This window comes from Aricia agestis, chromosome 3 (assembly GCF_905147365.1).
Source record: "Aricia agestis chromosome 3, ilAriAges1.1, whole genome shotgun sequence".
Taxonomy (NCBI): domain Eukaryota; kingdom Metazoa; phylum Arthropoda; class Insecta; order Lepidoptera; family Lycaenidae; genus Aricia; species Aricia agestis.
Window position 1 is genome coordinate 12,484,027 of NC_056408.1, and position 27,943 is coordinate 12,511,969.

Genomic DNA, 27,943 nt, shown 5'->3' on the forward strand with positions numbered 1-27,943 from the left:
ACTTACACAAGCATGATTGAACATGATTTCAATGACATTAAATTGTCAACGTGCGGCACGTGCCGACTGGACGTCAAAAAAAGAGTGCTGATGTCATGTATCACACGTCTCTTTTCACCACGCAGTGTTACTGATAGTGATATCTCTCTTGGCTCTTGCTCAGGCCTTTGTTTCTTTATTCCGCTAGGTATATTAACTTTATGATTTTGTACTGTAATAAAATAACAATCTATATTGGCAACACTTCTGCTGTCAAAATTTTTGACATATTATATTTTGAGTGACGCACTGACCACAGATTAAGGATACTATATAGGTTTATAGTCTGTCAAGAAAGTCATGACAGGCGGGAAAAATTATAAATGAAATAAAAATTAAGAGAACTTTATTATGATAAAAATGTGCAAGGTGACAATATTTAAAATGTAATAAGCGTTATCTGTGAAAATACAAAGACAAAAATACACCTTGTATGTATGTCGCAGCCGGCTGGTTTAAATAGCTGTCCAATCAAACATCTAGCCCTTTGACGGAACAACGCCATCGAATCACACGTCTAGCTTTTATATTGAATATTTTAGTCGCTCAAAACGTTCAACACTACAGCTGATTCAAAAGCCGCCGTTTAATTGAAGTAGTTCAGCGCGCACCGCTGCGGCGCTAGGTGCGTTTTATTTACAATATGGCGTCAACTAGCAGGTATTTGTTGGTGTTTGTGCTTGTTTTTCGGAAAGAAAGTAGTTAATAAAAGTTACAAGTGTTATTAAAGAGACAAAAATTGTGGAGGCACATACGAGTGAATCAAAATTTCAACAAATATTCGAGGAGAAATTACGGGATTATGAAATGGATGGACGCAGCCGCTCCGAAAGGGGGGCCGTCAAAACAAAAACAATTGCAATCCCTAGTCCAAAAGTTGGTTAGGTTAGGTTAGAACTTAGACCACAACACAGAGGAAGCCGAGCGAGCGCAGCGAGCGTGCTGCGGCAGCAGCCGGCGACCGTCGTCAAACAAAAGGGGGGCTCGGGGGGCTGCGCCCCCCGCCAAAACAAAAACAAACACAATCCAGAAAGTCCAAAAGTAGGTTAGGTTAGAACTATGACTATGCTGCGGCAGCAGCCGGCGACCGTCACAAAACACGCCTCAGAATGTTTTATTTTTACTTAAGTATTGCATTAAACTTTTGGTCACCCCTTAAACTTAATCCGAGAATAATCTTTCAATAAAATACCAAAAATTTCCTATTCTCCCAAATTACATATTATTAAGCTAATGGTCGCCCTAGTTAATTTGACATTATACCAGTTGGCTAAACATCGTCTAGCTGTAGTGTTGAACGTTGTAGTCAACAAGTCGGCTAAACGACGTATAGCCGTGTGATTGAGTGGCATTGTTCAGTCAAAGGGCTAGCTGTTTGATTGAACGGCTATTTAAACCAGTCGACTGCGACATGTATATAAGGTCAAATTCCGTAGTACACATAAACTTAATATATATTGTCGTAACTTATATGCAATGTACATCCAATTAAATTATAAAAGTACTAAATATGTAAAAAATTGGACACCCAGACACTTATTATTAATTATAATGATTATTTATAATAGATTTTTAAGGAATTATTCGATATTTAATAATTATTGAAAAAAATTGAGATGTAATTTGACCACCGCTATTAAATTATAAAGCCGGCGCCAGACATGGGCTTCAAAGTTTGAGCAAACTTTGCACAAATAGGAAAATGCCAGCAATAACTTTGCACAAATAGGCAAATGTCAGTGCTACACTTGGCGAATTTGCGTATTTGATCACATGTCTGGCGCCCGCATAAACATAATAGAATTCTACAAATATATACTAGTAATCTGTGCGCACTATATTGCCGTCATAAGCATAAACAACGCATTCGACATTTTTTACGAAATTGAGTTATTAGTATATTCGGATCGCTGAAACAAGATCTACCAGGATCAATCACTCGTTTTTAAATATCTTCTATAGTTTTCATTTTATTGTTAGTCATAAACAGCGTATGTGATATTTTCCAAACTTATTACTAGTAATATACATCTTAAGCAAACATGCGTTTTTTATGACTATTTTACTTAGAATTTCGATAATTTGAATAATTCGAAATTTCGAAATACTAAGCATAATCAACGCATGTGTGACAGTTGCGTTGTTTATGTCTAGGAAATGCACAATTGTGATGCTTATGTTTAGCAAAGATAAGGGAATTACTTACATTTAAGTTGCACATACAGTTCGACAAGGCTTGATGAATAAATGAACGTGGCGAGAAAAGGAACTATCGCTGCTATCATACAAAAACGTCATTTTTGACAGTTCTCCTATACCAGCAGCGCCCATTGACATCATTGACATATTCATTTAAAGCCTTGTCGAACTGTACGTTCAATATGACTAGCAAAGAATGATAAGATCAGCTCACATGCATTTATTTTTTTTTGTAACCGAACATAAAAGAAAACAACTTTAAATGGATGCATAGCAATCCATGAATGGTACATTATTGCTTAATTTATCAGTTGTACTTAGTTTATCACAATCATTTTCATGACAATTCAAGCGCTCGCTAAACGGTAATTCTGCATTACATTAAAGTTGTAAGTACCTACTAAAATTTGAATAGGATGGATATTAGTACAAGTAGTACAACTAATAAATTAACCCTTAATCAGGCACAGTACGATTTATCAACCACCTAGGTAATTGGAGTTTTATAGTGATCTTTGTCTTTTTTTAAATTCATAAAACCTTTTTTTGATTACCAATATTTGTACCTTTCGTATGAAGCTAAAAATTTTTTACCAAACAATTCATTTTGGGAAAAATCATTATTCTAAGTAAGTGGTAATTATATTATGCCCTATGCCCGTCTGGCGGTAGTATGATATGGACACTGTTTCCATTAATACAAGAGATGATTTTGAAATAAAAATAATATGATTGTAAATTATTAGGTTTATTTTCAATTAGTAACATAGAATATCATTGTTTATTTTTAACAAAAATAACATTCTTCTAGTCGATACTACGTGTGGTAATTATACGCTTACAAAACAGTAATCTTAGGTAAGTATTAAAAATTCTTTAATTCTTGTGAATAGTTCACCATCTCATATGACAGAGAAAGAGATCAAAGTTCAAAGTATGCAGTTTCTTAAGTAAAAATAGGGATAATGGAAAAAAATTATAAAACGCCAGAGAGCTCCATAACAGGCATAGGGCACTTCGTTACTGCCACTTAATACAACTACTTAGTTTTTGTCTTAATTTTAATATTTTTTAAGAAACAGTTCTTAGGTATACATTGTACAATGTACAGGTTAAAATTAAGACCACACCATATTTTTTTTTAAATTAAGACCACACCATAATTTGCAGAAATAACTGTTAAAAACTGTGTCTATCCTGCTCAAACTTGCAAAACATACGGAGAGTAAGACAAGGATAGAATATACCATCACATGTCAAACATGTTCCCGCTGGAACATGAACTTACGATTATACTTCTGTCAAGAAAGTGAAGAAATTAAAAAGTGGTAGCATCCATAGACTTAATATATACTTAGGTTTATGGTAGCATCATAGTGTCATCCCTTTTTTCGTAGATTGCAAGTAGATTGATTTCAAACCAAACACGAAACCAATCAGTGAGACCATAGACTTAATATTTTGAGTGAGACCCATTCAGTGTAGGACTGCCGTGCAGTCCTGCCGTGAATGGCCCATTCTTTAAGACATTTCTGACCAATGATATTGTACTTATACAGATATGTTACGTCCATACTATTTTCCGGCTTAAATCTCTTCCGAACAATTTTCAAATTCAAAATTGCAGACATTGACAAATTTGACATATGAGTGAAACAAAAGATACGAAAAACCATTAACGTAAAAGAGACAGTTCTATTTTCTCTTTCTTCGCCTGAGCTATGACGAAAATTCGATTTTTGCCAGATTGTTCGAAAAAATAATTGAAAATGTAAATAATCGAGGTATTTATTGCAATCAAGACATGTGGTAAGAATTTCCATGTGTTTTGTTTACTTTGGTACATTTTCGATACACGCACGACGTCATTTTCAATTTATTTAGGTAAGACAAGACGCGGCACATTCGTCACTGCGCTCGATGCAGACGTACTCTGTGATGCATCATGCAGACTAAACAACGGACGGCCCAATTGGGCCGTATTTGAAGCTTCACAACGCGCGTGGTAGTAACTTAACTGGTTTGAGTAGGTATTTCATCATTGTTTCTGACACATTTTGATGACATGTGACAAGTTTACGAAATGTCAAAATGGAACGAATGTTGATAAAAACGTGTGCAACTTGCTTGAAAAGTTCAAATACTAGGAATTAGGATATTTAAATACAAAAATTACGATTATTATAAGTCATCAAAATGCCGACAATCTCCGTTAAACGCGATGTTCTTTTTGCCGCATTGGGAAAATCCTACAGTTAGTATAAATATTGTGGGCATAAAATTATATATTTCTTACAGCAATGAAAAATCTGTACTTTGGTTATGAATTATGACGAATAAATTATAAATTATACCGTTTATACTTTTCAGCGGATGAAGAATTCGAAAACCTATGTTTTGAATTTGGTTTGGAATTAGATGAAGTAGTGAGTACAATCACCGACGGGTGTACCACTCTTGAAACTTATCGCTAAGTAATAAGCTTCAAACGTGGTTCATTCAAATTTAATTATGAACAAAAATAGATCATCCATAATAAATAAATTTATTCTGTTTAGACGACAGAGAAGCAAATGCTTATGAAAGAACAAGGTGATCAAGCAGGGGCAGGGGTGTCGGAAGAAATATTGTACCGCATTGACATACCTGCTAATAGATACGACTTGCTGTGTCTGGAGGGTCTGGTGAATGGAATATTGGTATTTCAAGGAAAGTAAGTTATTTTGTTTAATGGATAATAATTTGTTAGCCTGCACAGTGCACATAACATTAATTAATTATTATTTAAAAAACATGGTAACAATAATTTATTGTAACAATAATAAACTCAAATGCATTTGTATCTATTTTCATTGTTATTTTTTTCCAGGAAGAGCCCTCCCAAATATAAAGTAAAAAAGACTGAAGACTGTTACGCATTACACCTGACACCTGCAACAGCTCAAATAAGACCATATGCCGTTGCTGCCATTCTACGGGGTATTACTTTCACTAAAGAAAGTTATGACAGCTTTATTGATTTGCAGGTAATAAAGATGTCAACAAAATTTTACTGTGCACTAATTGTAACTAAAAACTATAATTCTAAGTTAGTTAAATTTAAAATTATTGTAAATAATATAAAACATAGTTTATTTAAATTTCAGGATAAGTTACATCAAAACATTTGCCGTAAAAGAACTTTGGTTGCTATTGGTACCCACGACTTGGATACTATTCAGGGGCCTTTTGTCTATGATGCTCTACCACCCGAGGATATCAAGTTCAAAGCTCTCAACCAAACAAAAGAGATGACCGCTCCAGAGTTAATGGAATTATATTCTGTAAGTTGATTCGCAGCTTGATATACAAAATACTTAAAAATAATTCAATAACAATTTTTAAAAGAAAAATCTTTAACTATCTATCAATTACGAGTGTTTTCTATCATATCATTAATAAAATAATTTATTCCACTTGAAGAAGAACAAAAGAAGAAAATTATTGAAATTTGAACAATTTAAAGCATTATAGTATACTAATTTTTACTTAGAGAGTAAAAAGGTAGGACTGAATATGAACAAAAACAAAACCAAAATAATGACCAACAACAACAACAGAAGACCAATAAAAGTAAACGGACAAACAATCGATTATGTGGACAGCTATGTTTACCTGGGAAAACAAATAACAATGGACACAAACAGCAATGTAGAGAAGGTAACAAGACGAATCAATCTAACATGGAAAAAATTCTGGTCTAAAAGAAATATTAGAAGGTAACTACAACTTACCCACAAAGAAAATTATTATGAATAGCTGCATCATGCCCTGCCTCCTATACGGCTGCCAAACATGGACATTCACAAAAAACATTAAAACCAAAATAAAAAACACCCAAAAAGCAATGGAGAGAAGCATGCTAAGGATAAGAAAGATTGATAAAATAAGGAGTGAAGTAATAAGGGAAAAAACAAAAATCACAGATGCATTAAAACATGCACTTACCTTGAAATGGCAATGGGCTGGACATATTGCTCGCTTCAAGGACAAGAGGTGGACATTCGTGACAACCAAATGGAAAGGGCCCATGGGCAAAAGAAAAGTAGGCAGACCAAAACAAAATTGGTTGCACAATATAGTCCAAATAGCTGGGAAAGATTGGATTGACAAAGCCATGGATAGAGAAGGCTGGAGAAGGCTGGGGGAGGCCTATACCCGAGAAGGGGCAATTTCACCAGATTCAACTAGTACTGCCAATTAAATAACTCTTATTGTAATATTTACTAGGTGGTGAACTGAACAAAAGGCTATAATAATAATAATAATTTTTGCTTTTATTTTTTACAGTCCCATGCACAATTGAAACAATATCTAGGTATAATAAGAGATAGTCCTGTGTATCCTGTCATCAAGGATAAAAATGGTGTGGTCTTGTCAATGCCTCCAATTATAAACGGAGATCATTCTAAAATAACACTCAACACAAAAAATGTATTCATAGAATGTACTGCAACAGATCTCACAAAGGTAATTTTTATTACAAATATTTTATTATTGTTTTACTTTCTTGATGTGGTAGATTATCTACTGCATGTGTATCTAGAGTTCGGACATAGCATGGTGTCCAGCCTAAACATGACATGAACTTTTTACTTCTCCTCTGTGGCTCAGTTGGTGGGCTGTTGGTAACTCAAGCCGGCAGTCGCGGGTTCAGCCAAATCCTGCCAACGGAACAAAAAAGTTTTCAAAAGTTTCCGGGTCATGGATGTGTATTAAATATATTGTGTATAATATAATAAAAATCTTAAATATATGTATTATGTATAGCAGCCTTTCCCAAAGTGGGCGATAACGCCCCCTTGTGGGCATTATCGTGAAGTTCTAAAGGGTGTGGGACCCAGAAAAAAATGGGGGTGTTGTGTAGTGGCTTAGGCGATGATTTATTTCATCTGGATGCATTTTAAATTGAAACAAGGGGGGCGCTAATCTTTTGTCAAAGTGGGCAGTAGACAAAATAAGTTTGGGAACCCCTGACGTATATTGTATACAGCATGACTGGTGAGACCTGATAAATACTTAAGGAGAGTATTCAGTACTCAATTCAAATTATAATTAAGTATGTAATAATATTAGGTACTTACTTTAGGCGCGGCGACATGCGCCGCGCGCTACCCCTCCCGCTCGCGGGGTGTCCATGCGTTGGGTAAATAATTATTTAACTTTAAGCTACACTTACTCAGTGATCAATTGATATTATTCTTTTATATATTTTTTTCAACTAATATAAAAGCCAAATATCACCTCCTTGAGTATTGAACATGTCTCACCAGTCATGGTGTAGTATAAAAGTATTAAATATATTTCCCTTGTCAGGCCAGACTGACGTAGTGTGAAGCGTCAATAGATATAATTATTGATGATGATGATGATAGCCTCTTATTCTGCCTTCAAGCTATAGGATGTCTCGAAGGTCAGTGTGCCTCTCGGCATAGGCCTCCTCCAGCCTTTTCCACTCAGTTCCGTCTAGTGTTACTCTTCTCCAGTGGCGTCCAGCTGTTAAGAGGATACAACAGGGGCGAGAGAAATTGAAAATAAGTATTTGAAAATGTATTGCTGTCTCACCAATCTCAAGTCTCCCACCGCAGAGCGCGATAGAGACAATACGACAAAAGTTCTAATAAAAGAACAGAAAATCTTTGATTCGTTGTCCGCTGATTCCTTCTCCAAAACTTAACCAATTAAGTACTTTTTTCATTAAGAATTAAAGCAAGTCTTGAACTGTGCTCCTATGTTTTATTTTTTTTGTATATTCTAGCCAGTTTTGTTTTCTGGGTGTTTGAGCACAGAGGAAAATCTGGCCTTTTTTTTTATTTTTGGACGTTCTTATCTTTTTTAATAATAAAATTATGAAAAAAAAGAAAACATAGGGACATGCTAATAGTGGCCATAGATATTCAGGAAAAAAATCATAACTCTACCGGCATTATCCAGGGAGGAAACAGGGGACAACGTTTGTATGGAAAAACGGCGGTGTGGACTCCTCTTAATGCTAGATCATCCCCCATCTGGTTTGTTGGCGACCTCTACTCCGTTTACCATCTCTCGGGTACCAGTGAATGATGGCTGTGCTCCATTTATTTTGTTTGTCTCTTAGCATGTGTCCGGCCCATCTCCACTTTCTTTGGTCTATTTGAGTAAGTATGTCTATTACTTTTGTTTTTTCTCTTATTGTAGTGTTTCTGATCCTGTCTTGTCTCTTTACCTAGCATGCTTCTCTCCATGGATCTCTGGTATCGTTCCAACTTTTCTCTGTGTTGTTTTGTGAGGGCCCAGGTTTCACAGCCATAATATGTTATAACGGGTAGGACACAGGTGTTGAATGCTTTCTTTTTTACGGTTAAACTCATGTCAGATTTAAATATTTCTTTGAGTGACCAGTACTTCTTCCAACCATTTGGAATTCTACGGTTGACTTCTTTTGTGGTCTGGTTTTCATGGGAGATTAGTTGTCCAAGGTAGATGTAATCTTTTACGTATTAGAGAGGTTGATCGTCAACTTTTATGGTGATTTGCTTGGAGTTTGTAAGTACTTTGGTTTTGTCCTTATTCATGCTGAGGCCTACTTTTTTGCTTTCTGTATCAAGAGCTTTTATCATTGTTTCAAGGTTTTATCATTGTTTGGGTTTTCTTCAAAGATAATTATATCGTCAGCAAATCTTAAATGGTTTAGCTTTTCTCCGTTCACGTTAAGGCCATACTTCTCCCAGTCTAGTTCTCGAAAGATGGTTTCCAGTACAGCTGAAAATAGTTTTGGAGAGAGGGGGTCGCCCTGTTTTGCGCCTCTTTCGATCTGAAATTTGTTTCCTATTGTTTCAAGTCTTATTCTGGCTTCACTATTTAGGTATATGTTTTTGATGATATCAATATAAGTTACGGGTATGCCTTGCTGGTCTAGGCTTTTCCAGATCGCTTCATGACTTATGCTGTCGAAGGCCTTTGAGTAATCAATGAATGCCATATACAGTTCCTTCTTGTATTCATTGTACTTCTCTTTTATCTGCTTTACTGTGTGTATGTGGTCTAACGTAGAAAAGTTTTTCCTGAATCCTGCTTGCTCTTTCGGTTGTCTTTCATCCAGCTGTTTGTTGATTCTCTCTAAGATAACTTTGGAGAAGACCTTGTAGATATTTTGACACGAGACTTATTGGTCTGTAGTTCCCTAAGTCTTCTTTAGAACGCGATATGCGATGTTTTCCATTGCTTTGGTATTGCGCAGGTCTTTAGTATGTCGTTAAATATTGTGGTAAGAACATGTACGAGTTCACTGATGGTGCCATTTTGGATTTCGTTTGGTACTTTGTCTGGGCCTGGGGCTCTCTCCATTTTTTGACTGCGAATGGCCTTTTCCACTTCGCATGGTAGAATTTCCGGCACTTGACTAGCTTCATAGCTAGGTTTGGGTAAGCTTTCTCTATTTACTGTAGTTTGCTTTTGTGGGTTTGCATACAGATTTCTGTAAAAAGTTGTAGCTATTTTGCTGATGTCTTTTCTATTTGTGCTGGTAGTTGTACGTTTTTTAAGTCTGGGTATCCACTCTTTAGTGTGTCCTTTGAGTTCCGTAAGTGCCTTGCTCACCCCTCCTGTTCTGATTATATGTTTTTCTAATGTTTGGAGTCTCTTAATTTTTCTCTCTTTCCTAATGTTTGTCCTAATTTATAATAATAATAAGATATAATTATTATATTATTATATGTCATAACTTAACACAGTACTCAGTAGACCATATTTTCAAAATATGCAGTATATAAAATAAGTTTGATGTTTTGATGATTTTAATAATTTTTAGGCATCAGTGGTACTGGACACAATAGTATGCATGTTCTCTGAATATTGTGGCAACAAATATGAGGTGCAGCAATGTAAGGTGTATGCACCCGATGGAGCATATGACCTGTGGCCGAAAATTGAGTATAGAGAAGAAGTTATTGATGTTGATAATGCTAACAGTTATATTGGTATAAAGTAAGTAAATAAATTTTAAATTATATTGTAAACTGTAAGGTACTTAAACCTATAACTAATTATTAATTTCAGAAGCTATGGTTAAGTTATTATTTATTATAATTCAAATACTAAAAACAAAATAAAATTAATATGTAAGGGTACTTATACAACAAATGTCCTGCTGGCAACTCTACCACTAAGTTGATATGAAATGTGATTTTTTTAGTCTTTTTTGCTCGATATCAATAACGGCAACAGGTAGGCACTTGATATTTTCACAAAGGCCTTAATTATAAGTCTACTTTAATAATTATTAATAATATTTAAATAAAATAAAAATTGAATGGGGGCTCCCATACAAAAAAAACAATTATTGGCCTATTTTTCGTCTATAACGGTACGTAACCCTTCGTGCGCGAGTCCGACTTGCACTTGGTCGGTTATTACGTTATTATTTATAAGTTAATATTAACTAATAAGGCCGGTTATACCGTATATGTATATTGTATAATACGATATACCATAATATCTAAGTAAGTACACGTAACTAGTTACACGTAAATTTATGATAATAAAATCTACATAGTACTAAGACATAATATCTTAGATTATTTTGAGATAAATAAAATGTAGTTAATTAAATAGTATAAAGATAATAATATTATTTTTAAAAAGAGACAACCCTGATTTCGTCAGAAAAGGTACGAGTTATGCGATAGAAAAAGTCTAGAGCGCACATATAGATAAATATGATTGTAGCACTGCGCGGTCGGAATTTGAACTTTATAGTATCGTAGCATTAGTCGTTATTTCTTTAAACGAGTTTCGTGAGTGGGAATTCTGTTGGTACTTCTAATATAATATATTCTGTGCTATAACTCAAAAACTTATGAAAATTTCTTAGCCGTGATGGTTTTCCTTTAAAATTTAGCATATTTTCTACTCCCGTAAATTTTTTCACATTTCCAGAAGCAACTGTTTAGCTGGTAGAAAGGGGGGATACTGGACTCTAACTATTTTTTCCACTTTAAAACTTAACATGTTTTTCACAAACGGATCCCTAAATCGGAAAAGTATGATCTATGAATACTCATAATATTTTTAAAAACCTATCTAACGACACCCCACACGATGGGGTGTACGCAAAAAAAAATCATCCCCGCTTGATGTGTAGGGAAAGTACCATAAAAATATTTTTTTTAAGATTTCATGTACCATTTTGTCGGCATCATTAATATGTGCATTCATGCCAAATTACAGCTTTGTAGGTCCTATAGTCTCTGAGCAAAACCGCGGACAGACGGACGGACAGACGGACAGACCTAAGACAGATCTAATGTAAGGGTTCCTTGTTGACAACGGAACGTTTTATACGTGGGAGAGCCATGCTTCGGCACGAATGGGCCGGCTCGACCGGAGAAATACCACGTTCTCACAGAAAACCGGCGTGAAACAGCGCTTGCGCTGTGTTTCGCCGAGTGAGTGAGTTTACCGGAGGCCCAATCCCCTACCCTATTCCCTTCCCTACCCTTCCCTATTTCTTTCCCATCCCTACCCTCCCCTATTACCCTATTCCCTCTTAAAAGGCCGGCAACGCACCTGCAGCTCTTCTGATGCTGCGAGTGTCCATGGGCGACGGGAGTTGCTTTCCATCAGGTGACCCGTTTGCTCGTTTGCCCCCTTATTTCATTAAAAAAAAAACGAAAAAACCTCATTATTTATTATTATGATTGAAACTGAAGGTGTTGAGAGCAAAATGAAGGTCTAAGTTAAATGCATTATGAAAACAGAAAAATCACTCACCTGTGCAGGCTGTGCACAAAAACATTAAAGCAATCTGTTCCTTGCCTGAACGCTTCACAATAACAATGTTATATTTCAGTGAGGACGGAGACGCCGTGGCCAGTATGTTGTCTCGCATGTGTTTGTCCACAACACACGAGAACTCCCTGCTCCGGGTGAAAGTGCCACCGACGAGACACGACGTCATTCACGCTTGCGACCTGTACGAAGATATTGCTATTGCTTATGGGTAAGTCATACCAAATACTGCTTATGCCCGGAACAAAAAAAATTGGACTGTTTGGATGGAGTATCAAGTAGCCTAAATCTATATTATGTTTAAAACCCCAAAGCCTAAAGTATCACAATGCCAATCAAAATCTGTTCAATAATAATTATTGTTGCATGAATAAGTTACAACCATCCCACACTCACACACTATAACTTTACATGGCTTCATTATCCATTGCCGAAGAGTTTTCCAGAATTTTCAGAAACATTTCATCTGGCTTCATCTATTCCCAACAATACATTGTTAATTTCTTATGTTCTTTTTTAATCCATACTAATATTATAAATGTACTTTTAAGTATTTGTCTTTCTGTTAACTCTTTGTTGGAACGGAGTTGCGGGCGTTATCTAATTATAATACTTACTGTAATGTGATAAAGCACTAAAAGTATTTGTTCTCTAGTCTCTACTCTATCTTCTAGAATGTAGAATCTTGTTACATACTAATATTATGTACGCTGTAAAATTTCAGGTACAACAATATCGAGCGTCGGCCCGCGCAGGTGGTGACGGCGGGCGGGCAGGTGCCTCTCAACAAGCTGACCGAGCAGCTGCGCGTGGAGTGCGCTCACGCCGGGTACACTGAAGCGCTCACGTTCACTCTAGTAAGCACTTACTATTTGAAAGATTGCTTTCGATTACGAGACGATGACTATGTTCTGGTTGTAGTAGGAAACTCCTTGTACCGTTCAGTAAATCTGGCTATTTCAGAGGTTTTTCCATTGTGACTTGTGAGTCTACCATGTGGCAGTCGAGCTCACGAGTCACGGCTTTTCTTCGATGACACAACGCGATGAGACCGAATAGCATGTCAGCCACGACACGAATTTCGCTGTTTGGTCTTTCTATGAAACACATTAGACAACAATCATAATATTAATACGCGAACGAAAAACTTTGTAACCCTTTTTACGAAAAATGGGTGCATGAAATTTTGCACAGTTAAAGTTTACTAGAGATCGCCCAATGGTCGAAATTCGACCTTCGTTTCAACCATAGACTTATATATTGTTTCAACGACATTAGTACTACTACCTATATTTTGTAAAAAAATATTGACTTTATCATATTTTTTTCAACTCTTGTCTCTAGGACTCAGCTGATCTCCGACTGGCCGTGTAAGCATTGTCTAATAGTATCTCAGATTCAATAAAAAAACTATAATCCATTTTCAATTTGTCACATTGTTGTCAACAGACTTCAACAATAAATAAAAGAGTATATATAATAATAGAGTATATAATAAAAGAGTATTCGTATGTATAGGCTTGTCACTCAAAAATCTGTCATTTTTCCTAGTGTGTGTGTTGTAGTGTGTGTAATGTTTTATTTAATAAAAAAATGTGTAATAAAAGCATAATTTCAAAATAATATTAGCTCGATGCACTCCTTTACCATATAAATTATAACTGTGCAAAATTTCATTCACCTACGTTTTCCTATTTTTCGTCAAAAGGGATACAAAGTTTTTGCCTCACGTATTAATATATAGATATAGATATGGTGAAGGAGTGCATCGAGCTAATATTATTTTGAAATTATGCTTTTATCATACACTAGCTGTTTCCCGCGACTTCGTCCGCGTGGACTTCAGTTTATAGCGCGCGATGTCAACAAAATTGGTGTCAAAAGCTTTTATAAAAAAACCCTGGTACCCCTTAAATCAATACAGCTGTGTAGTGTGCACACAATAAGTACTTTATTTTTTATATTAAACTTTATATTTTATGCCAAATTTCAAAGCATATTTAGCCCCCCAATTACACAACTTTACCCATAAACTATTTATCATTGATAGGTTTAGCCCCAATTTCACCAACGTCTGTTAGTGTTAACAGCTTGTTAAAATGTCCTGTCTTCTCTTTCATTCATATGAAAAACGAAACAGCTAACGTGATACTAATTCGATCATTAACTTTAACAGTCGTTGGTGAAATTTGGTCTTAAGGTTACGTCACTGCCTGCACAGATAAAGTATTGAGTTATTTAATACCGTAGAATAGATATAACAATCGAAAAAAATCGAGACTTAAATGTAAGATGATACCACCTCTTATAGAAAGACTTTTGAGCAAGCATCAGCGCGATGTAGAAGACGCACGGCGCCATCTATTATGAATTTTTTGAACAAATTTACGAGCCTTACAACCCTTTTTTCCAGTAAAAAAGTAGCCTATGTCCTTTCTCAGGCTTTAGACTATCTGTATACAAAATTTCATTACAATCGGTTCGGTAGTTTTGGCGTTTGGCGTGAAAGCGAGACTGACAGACAGACAGAGATACTTTCGCATTTATAATATTAGTATAGATTATGTGCACACTGCACAGCTGTTTTTGGGTATTTTGATTAATTAAGGGCCGCGCTACACCGGAATGGCAGCGGCGAGGCGAGCACTTTCAGCGCTGCCATTCCGGTGTAGCGCGGCCCTAAGAGGGGTACCACTTACCAGGGTTTTAAAAAGTTTTTAAATTTGACACAAATTTTGTTGACACCGCGCGCTATAAACTAAAGTCCACGCGGACGAAGTCGCGGGCAACAGCTAGTATATATATAATATTATTATAATATTATTAAACATCATATTCTAACGTATTAAAAACTATAAACAAAAACATACTAACTAATAAGTATGATTAGTTCTATGTTACAATAAAGTAAAAAATAAAACGCCATCTGTTGAATCGTATTAGAACTAAAATGTTCATTCCATCGATATATTTCTGGATTTTTTATAATATTATACATAAAATATGTTTAAGATTTTTGAAATTTTATTTTAATACACATCCAAGACCCAGGAAAATTGAAAACTTTTTGTTCCGCCTGCGGGACTCGAACCCAGGACCCCCAGGATGAGCGCTGGCCACGCGCAATGCGAATTCATTTTCATCGAAATTTTCATGGAAATAAGATATTTTCCCACATCAAAATGTAGCCTATGTCCTTTCTCAGACTCTAGAATAACTGTATACAAAATTTCATTGCAATCGGTTCAGTAGTTTTGGCGTGAAAGCAAGACAGACAGACAGACAGACAGACAGAGATACTTTCGCATTTATAATATTAGTATAGTATGGATTATAATATTATTAAACATCATATTCTAACGTATCAAAAACTATAAACAAAAACATACTAACTAAAAAGTATGATTAGTTCTATGTTACAATAAAGTAAAAAATAAAACGCCATCTGTTGAATCGTATTAGAACTAAAATGTTCATTCCATTGATATATTTCTGGATTTTTTATAATATTATACATAAAATATGTTTAAGATTTTTGAAATTTTATTTTAATACACATCCAAGACCCAGGAAAATTGAAAACTTTTTGTTCCGCCTGCGGGACTCGAACCCAGGACCCCCGGGATGAGCGCTGGCCACGCGCAATGCGAATTCATTTTCATCGAAATTTTCATGGAAATAAGATATTTTCCCACATCAAAATGTAGCCTATGTCCTTTCTCAGACTCTAGAATAACTGTATACAAAATTTCATTGCAATCGGTTCAGTAGTTTTGGCGTGAAAGCAAGACAGACAGACAGAGATACTTTCGCATTTATAATATTAGTATGGATTATAATATTATTAAACATCATATTCTAACGTATTAAAAACTATAAACAAAAACATACTAACTAATAAGTATGATTAGTTCTATGTTACAATAAAGTAAAAAATAAAACGCCATCTGTTGAATCGTATTAGAACTAAAATGTTCATTCCATTGATATATTTCTGGATTTTTTATAATATTATACATAAAATATGTTTAAGATTTTTGAAATTTTATTTTAATACACATCCAAGACCCAGGAAAATTGAAAACTTTTTGTTCCGCCTGCGGGACTCGAACCCAGGACCCCCGGGATGAGCGCTGGCCACGCGCAATGTGAATTCATTTTCATCGAAATTTTCATGGAAATAAGATATTTTCCCACATCAAAATATAGCCTATGTCCTTTCTCAGACTCTAGAATAACTGTATACAAAATTTCATTGCAATCGGTTCAGTAGTTTTGGCGTGAAAGCAAGACAGACAGACAGACAGACAGACAGACAGACAGACAGAGATACTTTCGCATTTATAATATTAGTATGGATTTTTTAACAAATAAAACATTACACACACTACAACACACACACATGAGAAATGACAGATTTTTGAGTGACAAGCACATACATACGAATTATACTCTTTTACTTATGGTTGAAGTCTGTTGATAACAAGTTGACAAATTCAAAAAGGATTATAGTTTTTTTTATTGAATCTTAGATACAGTCTGTCAAAAAAGTCATGAAATTAAAAAGTAGCAACATCGTAGTGTCATCCCTTACAAATCAATCTAAGAAAAAAGGGATGACACTACGATGTTGCCACTTTTTAATTTCATGACTTTTTTGACAGACTGTACTATTAGACAATGCTTACACGGCCAGTCTGAGATCAGCTAAGTACCAGAGACAAGAGTTGAAAAAAAAAAAGATAAAGTCAATATTTTTTACAAAATATAGGTAGTCCTAATGTCGTTGAAACTAAGGTCGAATTTCGACCATTGGGCGATCTCTAGTAGTATTTTAAAAATATAAAACCGACTTCAAATTGTACGTAATTAAGAATTAAAATCCCCTATCTCAAAAACTACTGAACCGATTTTGATGAAACTTGCAGTAAGTATTCCTTAAGTTGAACAATAGCTAGAACAACTAAAAAAGATCACTTAAATCGGATCTTGTAGTTCCGAAGATATGCGTGTGTTATAGTATGTTAGTTAAAAATGTAATACTATAACAAGTGCACAAACATAAAAACATACATATATACATACATACACTTTTGAAATTTAGCACATTTGTTTAGAAGCTGCTATAAATTAACATAATATACAAAAACTGGACAGTTCTGGAAATATTACATACATACGCGTCGGATTGATAACATCCTTTTTTAAAGTCGGTTAGAAACATAAATGATTGTAATTAACATTAATATTTTCAGTGCTCCAGAGAGGATGTGGCTACCAAGCTGGGTGTTGACATAGATCAGGAGCCCGCTGTGCACATATCCAATCCGAAAACATTGGAGTTTCAAGTGGTGCGGACTCGGCTGCTGCCCGGCCTGCTCAAAACTCTGGCTGCCAATAAGAAGATGCCACTGCCGCTCAAACTGTTTGAGATTAGCGACGTTGTGTTGAAAGACGAAGAAGCTGGTGAGATATCTATATTTCCTTAGTAATAAAATATAATTAGCCAGAATAGCAATGCATAAATTACATAAGCTATAGAATATTTGGTCTGTGTTCAACTACGAATAATAAAAACTATATTATTCGTAGGTGTTCAATATGATTGAAAACTTATTCGAGTTTGGACATAAAAAGACAAATATACACTGCACAGGTATGGCACGTTTTTTGCCTGCCGTTATGATAAAAAAGGAAAATGAAATGTATCGAAACATAATATGAATCCTATTCAACTTAAGGCGACGCCTTGATAATTTGGCTGTAGCAATATCGATTTTTCTCAGCAATGACTAAAGCTAAGAAATTAAAGTTCATTGTCAGTATTCATCATGTCTTTGTCTTTGAATTACCCATAGCATAACATGACATAACACTCTGTAAAAAAAGGGATTGTAATTTTGCCAACAGAGGAGAGTGATTTAAACTTCTAAAATTTGTACATAGATTGGTTCAAGCATTCACTTTAATTTGCCCATAGCTTAAATGATATATATATTTATGGTTTTTAAATTACGCGACAAAAACCATTTTGTCGCTTATGCCCTTTCCATTTCTTGTTTTGAAATAGGAATGTCGACGTAAAGGACATTAAAATAACATTCATATCAGCGCGCCTTGTACAGTGGCTGTTACGCGCTCGCCGCGTGCCTTGATAATAGAAAATAGGAGTAAAAACCTTTTGTTTTTATTATTACACAAATCAAATATATCAAATCGTTTAGGTTAGGTAATAGGTTACGACAAATGTACTACATTTTTTGTTTTTACTAGAAAGTGTGTAATTTAGCCATAAAATGATTTAATTTTGAAAAACAACGTTATAACAGTCATCTTTGAGATTTTTTTCTATCGAGCAGAATTTTTCAAATTGTGTACTGATATATATACCTTTGCGTACAGGAAATTTTCTCAATTTTAAAACGGTACTTTTTTTAGGGATATTATTAAATGCACATCAGAATATTTTTTCAGCACACTACCTTAACTCCTCTAATTAACTGAATGCATACCAGAAAAACTAATGCTGATAAAAAAAAAACAATCGATTAACTGAACATGTCCTTCAAAAAAAACTTAAACATCATACAAAACGAGACGACCTTTATAACCGAATTCATACCAAAAATATGGTTCATACATCGGATTTATTATTTGTAAAACTAAAATTTAAATTGTTTATCAAAAATACTAACTTGCACTCTAAATTGGACAATCTTACAACGGAATTTCTAAAAACGATATCGAAAGGTGCATTACAATAAAATCAATTTCTATTATCAAAACAAGTCTACAAATTGACAAATCGTGCAACTAAAATATTTTTAACCTAACTTTATTTTCTTTTTGTTTCTCTGTTTTACTGAAAAACATGTTGGGGCCTCCTCATCTAACGCCGCGCTCGCTCTTTACTCTTTAGCGACCACAGAGATATCTTGATCTATTTCTGTGTTAGCGACAAAGATTTTTGGTAATTATGATGAGATATGGTGAAAGATTTTATCATTCCAAAACTATATAATTCATGGTTTCTTGATAAAAATTAAGAAAAATTATCAAAATTCACTACTGTATTGTAATTGTATGGGTTAATAAATTTATTAATGATTCTTAAATAATTAATAGCAATGAAGAGTTTGGACTTGTAGAGTATAGCACTTCCTAAAAACAAATCCTTACTTAACTCTTTCGCACACACTACACAATCACCTTCCAAACCTGGTTCAACAGCTACATAATGTATTGATTCACATCGACCTGGTATAAATAAATAATCCGTTGTATAATCTGGTACCTCATAAATTGGTATTACACTCTGCTTACCATTTAAACAAAAACTTAGAGCATTTGAATTTAATAAAATATCACATTTAAATTTACTTAAAAAGTCAAGTCCTATAATACCATGAACCTTCAATGATAAATTAGTAAAAATATGAAATTTATGATGAAAACAATCACCATTTTTTGCTAGTAAATTAAGAAATACATGGCCTTCAGATTTAGCAAGGCCTCCTATTCCATTAACAACAGTTTTACTTCTATAAACAACACTATTCTTTGGTAAGACTTCGCTTCTTATAACAGATAACGAAGCACCCGTGTCCAGTAAAAAATAATATTTTATTTTATTAATATTAAAAATAACTATCTTTTGTTTACTATTTAAAGTGTAAATATGATTTTTAAAAACGAAAAAATTTATCTGCTAAATTGTCTACATCATTCTCAATACTATTATGCTCATCATTATTATTGTCTGTGTTAATTGGAAACACATTATTTCTACCACGCCTAGACCTATTAAATTTACCACGCTTTAAATTCTGAGATCGCTGTTGATTACTGCGGCTATAAAAATTACCACGAGAAAAATGTCTATTATTATTAATCTGTCCTCTTGAATTATAAGAAAATCTAGGTGTAGAGAACCGCATATTAAAATTACTCCTACCTGGAAATCCACCACGTCTACCACGATGCGATGCCCTCCGGATCTTCATGACATCAGCGCTAGCCGACGTCGACGGCGAGGAAACTTCCTCGTCCTTGGCAGCCTGGATAGCATCTTTTAAGGAAGAATAGTTCCTAGCAGCAATTACCGTACTTAACTTACTATTTTTTAAACCTCTGAAAATCTTTTAATGGCAATTTTTTCATTTAACGGCTTAAGTACACTATAATTGGCAGAATTTCCTTCTGCTTGTGCAATAGTCAAATCCGTAAAAAGTTTTTCAATTTCACAACCGTATTCTTCAATTGACCTTCAACCTTGAGTTGCCTGATGAAGACGTGACTTAATAGCCGTAAAACAATTTTTGTCAAAAGGAGAGTTCTCATATCCTTAACCATATCTTTAACCGAAACATAATTTATAAGCATACGCAATTTAGCATTTTCGGAAAGCCTATTTTTTAAAATAAATATAATTAATAAATTATGATCCGACTCTTGAAGCATATCTGCATACATTTCTATACCATCAATTAATTTTTTCGTTGTCTCTTCATTACAGTACATAACCGGCAACAAACTACAAGCCGTTTTTTAATCGAACTCCATTTTAATATTTTTATTTTCCGACTTACTACACAATTTTTTAATCTCTAAATAAATTATTTGAATTTTTGCCTTTAACTCAATACACTTATTAACTAAACCCACATTTTCATTATATTTTAAACTTTCTAAAATAATATTACTATCTGAAATAAGAATTTCACACTCCCTTAATTTATTTTCTATAATATTTCCCGTAAACCTTTTCTGACCAGCTTTAATTAAATATTTTTTTAATTTCTATAAGGGAATTATAAATCGAAATTAATTGCTCTGTCATAATAAAATAAACATACTAATTCAATAAAATATTATCCTAAAAATAGAATATCAGCTTTTCTATATAGACCTACATAATATTAATTATAATTATCGTATTGGGCGGCGCGCATCATATTCGCGCGTGTCAGCACCGTTTTTAACTCTCTATAGTAATTATAACAATCCTTAATTTAATAATTTAAGTTCTGTTTAATTTATATGCATATGACATTTGTTAAATGTTTTTGTAACAATAATTTTATACTCCTATTTCACAGTTAATATATTTTATAATTTTTATTAATAAGTTAGCATTTAGCATCTTTTCATTTTTATTCATTTACAATTATAGGAAACATTTGTTTTTGTAGATGGAATATAATTTATTACATTTTGATTTTTTTTGTTTTCTTGTAAAAAAAACCCGTAGCAAGGAACATGAAAACTGTCACCCATATCATCTTAGAACGCACAAACTATAACATTGAATTGACATAAGCCGACCAAATGACATAGGCCCGTCAAACCTAGGAATCAATTTCTTCAATGGTACTTAATAATATGTTTTTATGTTTGTGTTCACATATCTCCGGAACTACAAGTCCGATTTAAGCAGTTCTTTTTTTTTTGTTGTACAAGGTATTGTTCAACTTAGGGAACTCTACAAGTTTCATCAAAATCGGTTCAGTAGTTTTTGAGATAGGGAATTTTAATTTTTAATGCACAATTATTATCATTATACTATAAATATGGCTCATATTCATCTAAATTGTAATATGGTATTATGTACCATCAGAGACGGGCGCGCGCAACGAGCGGCGAGTGTGCGCGGTGCACTGCGGGCGCGCGGGCGGCTTCCAGTTTGTTCACGGGCTGCTGGACCGCCTGATGCGGTTGCTGCAGACGCCCTGGGGCGCCGACGGCTACGCCCTGCGTCAGGCTGACGGTACGTAGACGTGACTTCGCTTCTGGACAACTGTTTCCGTTACTATAATGTGGCGGTACCATTCACCAACAAATAGCACCACAGTCCTGCGTCGCGCTCTCAAAGTTTTCCAAGAATGTCGTCGGTATATATGCTCGATGTTAAGCATCTGTGTAATGTAACCCAAACAAAAACAAAAAAAACAAAAATTATAGACGCTTTGCAACACATGAAGAGACAAAACTGGAAGTGGGCTGGACACAATATGACAGATGAGAGATGGACAATTCTAACCACAAATTTTCTTTTTTTCTATGAAATAAGGGGACAGGGTAATAGAGGGAATAGGGTAATAGGGGAGGGTAGGGATGGGAAGGGAAGGGAAGGGAATAGGGTAGGGGATTGGGCCTCCGGTAAACTCACTCACTCGCTGAAACACAGCGCAAGCGCTGTTTCACGCCGGTTTTCTGTGAGAACGTGGTATTTCTCCGGTCGAGCCGGCCCATTCGTGCCGAAGCATGGCTCTCCCACGTATAAATTGGCCAGGCCCTGGCGGCAAAAGACCTAGAGGCCGCCCGAAAGAACGTTGGGTAGACGAAATTAAAAAATACGCTAGGAATAACTGGACAAAGAAAGCTGCATCAAGGAAAACTTGGAAAATTTTGGAGGAAGCCTATACCCGACAGGGGCCTTAACTTTAATTACTTTTTCTCATAAATAAATATGTATGTCTATAAAATAAGTATTATGTAAACTTTTTTTTGTAAAGTTAAGGATAATAAAGAGGCTTTATTATTATTATTATTATTAATGTAACCCACAAAATATTTTTTTTGTTACATTTTGAATGCAGTTTTGTTCTAAATAGTCTAAAGAACATTACTGCATTCATAACTCAATACGACATTTTTTTATGGGTTACCTAGTACACGAATGCTCAACAGCGTCCATAATATACGACAGCCGAAATCAATTAAGTCGGCTCGATCTTCCTTTGCGGCCACCACGCAAATTCCCACGTAAAATACACAAGAGTGATGTCACTTACCGTTTTCGCTTCGAAATTTAAAGTCAGTTTGAAACCAAAATGCGGCACGTTCGGTGCGAACCTGTGGTGCGAACGAACGTGGGAGCCGGGAGATCCTACTAATATTATAAAGGCGTAAGTTTGTTTGGATGTATGGATGTATGGATGTATGGATGTTTGTTACTCTTTCACGCAAAAACTAATGAACGGATTTGAATGAAACTTTACAATAATATAGCTTATACATCAGAATAACACATATTATGCTACAATTTTAACCGACTTTCAAAATGGGGGAGGTGTTATGTTCGTTTTCTTATGTTCAACGATTACTCCGCCGTTTGTAAACCGATTTTCAAAATTTTTCTTTTGGTATATAGGGTATCATCCCAATTTGGTATTATATTCACAAAAGTGGTGATCTGATGAAGGATGCATAAGTAATCGAGGGAACTCCTCAAAATTTATATGGAAACATGTGGTGACTTCGGTTTCGTGAGAAGTATTCTAAGCATATGCTACCAACAAGTAAGATTTTGCACCGAGGTATACCTGGTATACCGTGGTTCGAAAGGTGCTGAGAGAACTCCTGATTCTTTATAGATACAAGTTTGGGAGTTTCCGCGTTGTTTTAAGAACGGAAAGCATATGCTACTATGCAAATTACATTTATCATCATCATCATCATCATCACTACCATATTATACCTAGCCTATAATGACTCTGTTATTGGTACTTTTCATAGTTGTGAGTTTCTCAAGCTTTAATTAAAAAAAATCTATACTTAATATTATAAACCTGAAGAGTATGTTTGCTTGAACGCGCTAATCTCAGGAACTACTGGTCCGATTTAAAAACTTTTTTCAGTGTTAGATAGCTAATTTATCGAGTAAGACTATTATCATGCTAAGACTAATACGACCGAAGAAACTCAGGAAAATGTTGGAAAAACGGTGGAAATATTAGAAATTACGAACTACTGGAGCAATTTTTATGACAATATTTGGCACAGATATAGAGTAAACCAAGTGAAGGGAGTAGGGACATAAGAGCTATTTTTATGGGAAAATGTACGGTTTCCGTAAAATTCCTAATTTACGCGGGCGAAACCGCGCGGGACATCTAGTATCACATAATTTCATACAATGAATTCTAAAATGCGGTGCGTTCGGCGCGTGTATGCTGGTAAATGTGCGATCAACTTTAGTGTCGCCATTAAATATTTTCTTGATTGTTAATATTTACAAAATTTTATCATTACAGATCCAGCTTATTTTCCTGGGCGATGTGCCGAAGTCGTGTTGCGGGGGAAAACTATAGGAAAAATTGGAGTGATTCATCCCAATGTATTAACTGCATTTGAGCTGTCTAACCCGTGCTCCGCTGTTGAAATTAACATCGAACCTTTTGTATAGTTGGTTGAATATGCAAAGTTATGCAAATAAAAATTATTTATGAATTATTAAAAGCTCATTTTTTAAACACCTTTATGCTGTCTTAATTTTAACGAGGTGTCTATAAAGTACCTACTATACATATATACCTACATTACTCTATGGTATAAAGTATAAACTATGTGCTGAGCTAAGACTAAGTGAGATCTGACATCACTGATCCAGGTTCTGACTTTGTGATCAATATCATACTTACTAGTAATTTTATGTGAGTAAAATTAAATTAAAACGCAATATATAAATAATAGTTTAATTTATTGTAAATCGTTGGAAACAATTTATCAAGTCGTAAATAAACATTTCTAATAAGAATCTTATTAAATTTACATAAAAATATGCATTTTTTAATGAATTAAATTGCAAGCTCAAGTAGTCGAACTTGGAATGGAGATTTCGAAGACAAACAAAATTTCACGACTTAGAATAAAATAATTACAATTTATCTAGTCAAACCTGCAACCTCTGATGTCTATTTTAAAGCTATGTTTAGTAACTTATTCTAAAATGAATTCGAGAGTAGTAATTTATAGGTCTTGAAATTGACTCAAAAAGTAGGTATTTCTTATTTGCCACAAATGTTTCGTACATAAAATTTAATTTTATCGCAATATTTACTAGGTATTCATCATTCAAGGCACTTGAAACTTCTATGGTCTGTCTGTTAATACTATAGATTTATAAAAATCTGATTTTCTTATCAAAATACTTTCTTTAAATACTGAATTATAATAAATATGATTAATTGTTTTTCTTATACACCCTAAACATTTAACCACACAACTATTTGTTTACATTCATGTGCAAAGTATATTACAAATACATATTGTAGTATTGCACAAACTGGTGAATGGATTTAGTTAACATTTAAAATTTACAGGTACAGTTTTTAGTGACTGGCACAAAGTATGAGTATCTCAAGTGCAAGGCTCTCTTGTTAAAATTGAATTTTATATGACATAAAATAACCTTAACCAATATGATCGCCAATATTATTTAAGCACAATAATAAATATAATTAATCCAGTTGATAGTTAAAGGGACGGACATACCAGGTATCATATTATTATAATCTGTTTATTGTTTGCAACAACCTTGACTTGATCTGATCAAGTACATAATTATATAATAATCATGTTCTGCTGCTCAGAATCAGGAGCTTAATATTATAAGGACACACTAGCTGCATTATATATTTCTAACAACCTTTGATTTAGTCTAGTAACAACTCTATATTGAACATGTTTTGCAGTTCTGATCTCTTAAAGTCTGGGGCAATTATAAATGGACATAGGTAGAAAGATAATTCTTTAAGATTAGGAGCATTGGTTTTGATAATTTTAGCAACTTGCATAGTTACATGTAGACATCTCGACAAGCTTAAGTAGGTAAGGTTTTGAAAAATATTGTTTGAGAAGAAAGCAATTAACGCATTTGTAGAGAAGTACCCGTGACGTAATTTCAAAGAGTGTAAATTTTTCAATCTATACAAATGAAGTAAACTCGAGTCGAACAAAGTTTTACAAGTCATGATGTGGAGAACTTGGAGGTGCCTACACTTGGATATAGAACGCATGATATCATCGTTCAATGTGTCCCCGTATATATGCAGGGCTCGTAAAGTGTTTTGTTTAGTTTTCAATAAATTCTCCAAAAATTCTGCAGGGATATTTTTCATCTTTTCCATATTGATTCTATCTAAGTGGACACACTGCAGCATGCTGTACAGACTACCATGCGTCAATGCAAAGTTTGATAATATCAAAGTTTCCAGATGCTTTAATTTCTCAAATGGCAAATGATAAACAAAATTGCCATTCCCGTTTTCTGCATTTTGTACTATCAATGAATTGCGAAAACTCAAAAATTTTAAATTAGGCCAATGACCTAGATCATCGAATATACAGCTGTCCACCTGGGATATACTTATTTCTAAATGGGTCAAATTAGGACAGTAGCTTATTAATGATGTCCTAACTTGAGAATACAATTTAAAATACTGCAATTTGACATTTTTTAAGTATTTAGAAACAAAAGGCACAATACTATCACTGATTCTCACATAGTTCTTCATACATACTATTAGTCGTGTATTGTCCCACACGCATGGAGTCAAACATAGCTGCTGCCATCTCATACACACATTCGCCACAGACAACAGAGACTCAAAATCTATCATAGAAAAAATATAAATAAGTAATTCATTTGGCAGATCATTTACAGTGAGTGTGTGAGAATGTGACGGCGAACCACTCATCTCCAGGTGCACCATCCTCGTTTACAACTGCCAACTCTTTGGTAGTCCTAGAAAATTATTGTTTTTTTTATTTAGGCTTTACCTGCATTTATCCACATGTATAATGTTTGCAGTTAATTTCTTTAATGTAAACATATGATTTTGTTATTTTTGTATGATGTATTATGAAGATTGAAGTATCACCAAAAGTAAGTGACAAAATATAAGAACTGATTTGTGAGTTTACAGAATTGTAAATGCAATGTAATAAATAGTTACGCATAACATACCTCGGGATTACCTTGCTTCCTATTCGAGAATATTGTACTGTTTGCTTTAGTAAAAACATAATTTATGGAAACTTCAACTAAACGATAGTTAGACGTTTCTCGTTTCTCTATTTATGTAGGATCTTTATTTTCCATTTCAGGATCATCTAGGCATTTTATAAAAATTATTAAGGTAAAAATATAAATTAAATTCTATTTAAAAATAACTTTCATCTTTGACTTTGATGATACTATTTTTATTTTGACGTTATGTTGACGGTTAATGTGTTTTCGATTACTAGTCCCAGTAGTATATTCAGCTCGATTTGACATCTCTGTAGCCAATCAAATCTCGTTAAATTGCAATGATCAGTAGATATTCCAATTATGGAACACGCTTTTTCATATCAGGATTGACGTTTGACAACCGCATTTGACTGTGTTTTTTTTTTATTTCAAATACTTTTTGTACCTAGATAAGGGGGTAAGTTGGTAAGGTTTTTTGTAAGATTTGTTTGTTTCGCAGTCAGCAATTTGCCGTGGCAGTCGTGGCACGCTCCACAAATTTTATTAATCATGATAATAGTATGATAATAGGAAAACAAAATGTATGGAATCGTATGCGCGCCTGTCTTATGTGTCAATGGCAGGCAGGTATTACACGCATCAATATTTAAAATCGGTGACAGTTCTCATATTCCTTGCTACGGTTTTTTACAAGAAAACAAAAAAAAAAAACAAAATGTAATAAATTATATTCTATCTACAAAAAAAAATGTTTTCTATACTTACATAATATGTAGTTGTAAATGAATAAAAATGAAAAGTTGCTAAATGCTAACTTATTAATATAAAATTATATTCTTAACTGTGAAATACGAGTATAAAATTATTGTTACGAAAACATTTGAACATAATAAGCATGAAATGGAACCTATGTCAATAGAGATTGACACTGTTGATTGAACAAATTGATAAAAAAGGGCGGCCATCTTAAATCGCCGGAACCACTGAAATGAATGTCAGTACGAAATCGATAATTTCGATTGCAATTCCTTTACGAAGTGATTCGATATTTTTAAATTATCGATTAATTTTTGTTAGGTAACTTCCCTACTATTGTCAATTATGATGTGCCACGCATATTATCTTATTAACGCACAAACTATA

At 34.2% G+C, this 27,943-nt stretch overlaps 2 protein-coding genes across 2 annotated transcripts; one reads left to right on the forward strand and one right to left on the reverse strand.

Moving 5' to 3' along the window:
• The first annotated feature begins 4,345 nt into the window (after positions 1-4,345).
• LOC121725408 (phenylalanine--tRNA ligase beta subunit) lies at positions 4,346-24,235 on the forward strand. Its single transcript, XM_042112375.1, has 12 exons — positions 4,346-4,492; positions 4,609-4,664; positions 4,797-4,951; positions 5,108-5,264; positions 5,385-5,561; positions 6,568-6,747; positions 10,067-10,242; positions 12,107-12,256; positions 12,770-12,902; positions 17,301-17,511; positions 21,662-21,811; positions 24,081-24,235. The coding sequence occupies exons 1-12, from the start codon at positions 4,435-4,437 to the stop codon at positions 24,230-24,232; spliced, it is 1,755 nt and encodes a 584-aa protein (XP_041968309.1). The 5' UTR covers positions 4,346-4,434; the 3' UTR covers positions 24,233-24,235.
• A 1,169-nt stretch (positions 24,236-25,404) lies between these two features.
• On the reverse strand, positions 25,405-26,972 carry LOC121725413 (F-box/LRR-repeat protein fbxl-1-like). Its single transcript, XM_042112388.1, has 2 exons — positions 26,795-26,972; positions 25,405-26,572 (listed from the first exon to the last, which is right to left on the reverse strand). The coding sequence occupies exon 2, from the start codon at positions 26,538-26,540 to the stop codon at positions 25,482-25,484; it is 1,059 nt and encodes a 352-aa protein (XP_041968322.1). The 5' UTR covers positions 26,541-26,572; positions 26,795-26,972; the 3' UTR covers positions 25,405-25,481.
• Between the last annotated feature and the right edge of the window lie 971 nt (positions 26,973-27,943).

What these genes read in the sequence shown, in the direction of transcription:
- LOC121725413 (XM_042112388.1), bottom strand. Translation starts at nt 26,540, where the DNA reads ATGGTGCACCTGGAGATGAGTGGTTCGCCGTCACATTCTCACACACTC.
- LOC121725408 (XM_042112375.1), top strand. Translation starts at nt 4,435, where the DNA reads ATGCCGACAATCTCCGTTAAACGCGATGTTCTTTTTGCCGCATTGGGA. An exon ending in ATATTGGTATTTCAAGGAAA is followed by an intron (nt 4,952 to 5,107) that starts GTAAGTTATTTT and finishes ATTTTTTTCCAG; the next exon opens with GAAGAGCCCTCCCAAATATA. An exon ending in CTGCAACAGATCTCACAAAG is followed by an intron (nt 6,748 to 10,066) that starts GTAATTTTTATT and finishes AATAATTTTTAG; the next exon opens with GCATCAGTGGTACTGGACAC.